Source organism: Amphimedon queenslandica, unplaced genomic scaffold, assembly GCF_000090795.2.
Source record: "Amphimedon queenslandica unplaced genomic scaffold, v1.1 AMPQUscaffold_13426, whole genome shotgun sequence".
Lineage (NCBI taxonomy): Eukaryota > Metazoa > Porifera > Demospongiae > Haplosclerida > Niphatidae > Amphimedon > Amphimedon queenslandica.
Window position 1 is genome coordinate 39,479 of NW_003546338.1, and position 5,218 is coordinate 44,696.

The 5,218-nt window shown below is 33.7% G+C and overlaps 1 protein-coding gene across 1 annotated transcript in view; it reads right to left on the bottom strand.

The window, feature by feature from the left end:
* LOC109581660 (uncharacterized) overlaps positions 1–579 on the bottom strand; it is a 2,366-nt gene extending 1,787 nt beyond the window's left edge. The window contains exons 1-2 of the mRNA XM_019995975.1: positions 573–579; positions 8–355 (exon numbers count right to left, since the gene is read on the bottom strand). Of these exons, the coding sequence (XP_019851534.1) occupies positions 8–355; positions 573–579 (355 nt within the window). The remainder of the gene's footprint in view (positions 1–7; positions 356–572) is intronic.
* Between the last annotated feature and the right edge of the window lie 4,639 nt (positions 580–5,218).

The following is a 5,218-nucleotide window of genomic DNA, read 5'->3' on the forward strand; positions in this document are numbered from 1 at the left end:
ACTATACTGAACTGGTAAGCATTGGGAGACTTCAGTGGAGCTCTCACAAACTTGAGGCAACCAGTCTGACTAGTGTTCCTTAGATCCACACAATGTTGTAGCTCTATTACCAGTGGTTTTAATAGTCCCTTAGATACTGATATTGCATATACTGCACTCACTAGCACAGTACCTTTGGGTACCTTGAAATTACCACCAGCTAGTGCAGTAACAGCTACTTCAGTATCCTTGGACACTGCTCCTTGAGGACACTCTAATCTGAATCCATATTTCTCCCACTGGAGTGAGTGAGACCTGTCTCCTTGTAGGATAAAGAGCTTCTGCCCAGCTATAATCACACTAGAGTCTAGTGAATCTGAAACAATACACACACATCATATCTAATACCAGTATAGTACACACACAATCATTCACATGTGTACATGTACATGTACATGAATAATTTACCCATGGAAGGGATCAGGTAATTAAATTGTAGTCCAATGGAACTAGTCTTTTTGATGGATTGTTCTTTTAAGGATGTGACTCTCTCCTGTAGTTGTGACTTCTCCTTCATTAGTTTGGTTGTATACAATTCATTATCACACACGTTAGCTCTAAGGTCTATAAATCAATAGAATATTAATAATTATTATGATACACTAACCAGTAATAATCTGTTTCTCATTCTGTAATTGTTCTTCTACTTTTGATGTCAGTTTGGCTATGACTTTGTCCTTTTCCAAAATGAGATTTTGATTGCTATCTACACAATAAATATATTCTTTCATCTAATACATGCTGTGTGTATAGTTAACTAACCAATAATGATCTGTTTCTCCTTGAGATAATGTTCCTCCTTCTCCTCCATATCAGCTACTTTGAGTTTAAGTTTCTCATAATCTTCTATATTAATAGAATATTCTCTCATCTAATATTATGTACTGATGATACACTAACCAGTAATAATCTGTTTCTTCTCCTCTACTGGTGTCTTCTCTTCCAATATTTCAGCATCTTTAATTTTGAGCTTTTTGTAACATTCTATTATCAATAAAAATACAAAGATTAAGGATGAAAGATATTTATTGCTCATACAAATTTGCACTGCATGTACAGTAGCCCATAAATACATGTACTATGATTATTGCTAATCATACCATATATGGTAAGCAGAGCTCACTCTACATGAAACTCATTATTTTTATTGCATGAGCAATTTGACCTATATTGAGTACAGGATACTACTTCCATACTCAACATTTTCTAATCCACTAGTATTATAATGTAAACAATGTACACATAAACAACAGTACAACACAATAGTACCTAATTCAAGAGTTGATTTATCCTTTTCTGCTTGCTCAAGGAGAGTAGTAGCATCATCAAGTTGCTGAATAAGTGTTGCCTTTTCTTTAAGAAGCTGTTGCTGCTCTTTGTCTCGATCTTGCTGTATCTGCTCCTTCTCTTTTATTTCTCTTTGAAGCTGTTCCTCATAAATTTCTTCTTTTTTATGTAATTCCAGATGATCTTGAAATATTTGAAGTTGCTTCCCTGTTCCTAAATTCTCCCAATCACTCAGTATCCTTCTTCTTAGTAGATATTGATACTGGTCCAGAGGTATTACACTAGTACACCAATCATTATCACTAGTATATCCTATACATGCAAAATAGTGGAAAATAAGAAATACACAAATTAATTACAGTTAGTTACTATGGTAACCTTATTATTGATAGATTCATGTTTAATCATTGTATGTGTGACCTCTGTCAGTTTACACAGTTAACCACATGAACATATTATTGTATATAAATACACTGATAATAATATTTCATTCACTCTAGCTCCTATTAATATCAGTGTTTCTGTATCTGCAGTCATTATATTTCACTATTGTACATAGTAGGAATAAATTGGTAATAAATAGTATCATAGGTATACGTGAAATGCTCTCAATAAATATTCATCATGAGAATTACTTACTTTATTGTAATATTATCATTACTAATTATCATTACATATTCAATACACATTGTATCTACTACTGTCTACATGTACTTACTGAGTTCAATAACTGCTGTATCAGCGTAAGATAGTCTTCCTCCAAACTCAATTATCCAGTTAGTAGTTGGGGTCACACTCCACACTGAGAGAGAATGCCAGTATCTCTTAGTGACATTGACTGGTAGATTAATCTATAAAATTAAAATGATAATAATTAATTAGCGAACAACATATTTATTGATTTGATATCTGATTAATAAAAAAATAACTGACAGTTTTATAGTCTGCACAGTGTGTTTTATGTAAGACAAAGATAACATAATAAAATTAATAATACACAATAATAGACAAGTATACACAACTGAGTATGTTATTATATCATGTGAGTTCTCAATTAAGAATGTCATAAGTGTCTGCATGTACATCTATACATACACATGCACATACTAATGACACACTAACACACATACATGTACAACTATACATGCATAGACATATAAAAGTACATGTAAAGCATGCATAATTGCTCACACACATACACACACATCTACATGTTACATGTACACATGATGTACGTGTTAGTACACACATACACATATTAAAACATATGCACACATACACACAAATAGTCAAATACATGTATGTACATACACAATGTACACAATGTATATAAAATAAAATTTATTTTAATTCCAGCATTGACACTGTATCAATTGTGACTCTTTCATTACACACACAGACATGCAGACACATGTATATTCACACATTTAGGTAAATAAAAAAACACAAAACACTAAAAACAGACACACACACATATATACTGAATACCATGCAGCATTATTCATTAGTATAGTTTTCACTGAGTATCATAATATGTAGATGTACATTACAAACCTCATGAGTTACAAATTTAGTTAAACACCACATGTTTCATTATCAAGCATCATAATATAATACTTACCAGTTCTTTCCATTTTCTTTTGTTAATGTCCAGTAACCATACATCATGGGCATCACTCCCACCCACCACTAGTAAGTGTGGTCCTGAACTAGTGGTAATCAGTACACTGGAATGAGCAGATCTTTCCTTAGGCCATTGTACTAATCCTTCAGGATTAGGTACTTCTAACATATTCTGAAAGAATAATAAAATCAAAGTAATGAAACAGTTAATAAACATAGACTTGGTTTAAATTGTGTATCAAAAAAATTGTGATATATATTGACAAAATAATCCACATTGTATTGAACTGACTGCAATGAGCATGCACATGTCAAGCCATATCAATGAAGTTTTGATGGAATAAAATTTTTTAAATTGTAATTGGATTGGAAACCCACAATTTGCAATCAACAGAACCTCATAATCAAAGCTTATCCTACAGTTTTAACTCACCACTGAAGTCTTAGTGAAATTTATCATATACAGTTTATTACTGACTCCATTATCAGTAGAGCCTCCGAACATTACTGCAGTGTTATTAGTAACTGGTGTTAGAGTGAAGTCATAAATAGGAGGTGGCCTGTCTCCAGTAACAACAGGAGATATCCATTGATCTAATAATAATGTACAAACATTTATGTACACTTACTTACTACATACACACACATACATCATACACATTCATCATACATATGTATGTGTATATGTGTACATTATCATTATTTATACATACACATCATGCATAGACACACATCACTGTCACATGATACACACACAAAGATACACTTATTAAGATATTCGGATTGGCAGGGATAGTCGCAGACTATAGTTGACAATAAATATGATGGAAACTCAAGTTAATACAAAGAGGAAAAACAAAGAGAGAGAGAAAGAGAATACACCAGAGCCAAGAAAGCATCAATGAGAGAATGAGAGCCCTAAAGTGCGTACCCTCGCCACAATCTGTATTACTTGTAGTTTGTTTGGTTAGAATAAATGCATGAAAGTGAGAGTAAAACTCAGTGGAAGTTCTGACTGAGGTAGAAAAGAAGCTTCAGAATATTTGCTGCACGCAGCAATGTAAATGTGTGGCTGCAATGAAGATGTGGCTCAATTAAGCCTTGCTCCACCTGCACACACAGTAAGTGGCACATGGCCCTAAGTGGTGAAGAAAGCTTTAATTTTTCTCGACTTTTAAACAGTGAAGCATACATTTGTTAGGCTCTATTTGTTGCATACAAACTGCTATTGTGTCCCTGATGTTTAAAGACTCTGGCCGCTACTTCGGGAGAAGAGAGCCTTGTCTAAACTCACAAGGTATGAAAGTTTGGGCTATCATATCTTTAAAACAAGATGATTGGAGCAATTTCTTACATATTATTTAAAGATGAGGCTTTGTTCTTTAGTTTCATTTGTCTTGCTGCTTTTTAGCTTCAACCACGAAAGAGATATATTTGTACCGACTACATTTGGTGACACCAGTTGTGAGCTTTTTATGCCTCAGAAAAGAGAGTCAAACATTTTCCAGACAGAGAATAACTTTCTATAGCCAGTTTTGATTATAAGACTTTCCAGGATTTCACATGAAAGCAGTGTCAGCTTAAAAGTGGAGATCAAGCGCGCGCACACACACACACCGTGCACACACAGACAAAACAACTGCTTTACCCTCGATTATGCCTACGCGTGGCTCGGGTAACAAGTGCACTATAGCACATGCCCTCACCATAATCAATGTAACATAACACAAATGAAACATTAATCTTGTTCTTCAAAAATTGTAAAGAGAATGCTGCTGTCTTGCTATTACTCAGCTTTGCATTGCTTGCTGCAGCAATTGAAGGTGTGGCTGGATTAAAAGGTGTGGCTCAAATTAAGCACCACCTACTACAATAATGCCAGTTACTGATAAAAAGCATTAGTTTTGTACACTTATATGCAGTTTATGACACAATAGTTAGGCTCTATTTGTTGTACTCAAACTTGTTTGTAAGCATCTAGATCTACAGTTTAAAAGACTTTAGCTACTCTTTCTGGAGAGCTGCACTTCGTGTAAACTCAGAAGTGGTAACAGTTCATACGCCAACTGCATCGGAAGTCATAAACGCCTGTATAATTTTATTTGCAATACAGTACACAACATGAATAATTAATGAGCTTCTCATTTATCTGATATCTTTTTTACTTTTAATACCATACGCATAAAACTTGCTAACAGTACACAGTACATGTATATCTATCATCATAAAAAATATCAAAAAATTTAGATACACTATAACAAAGCTAAAA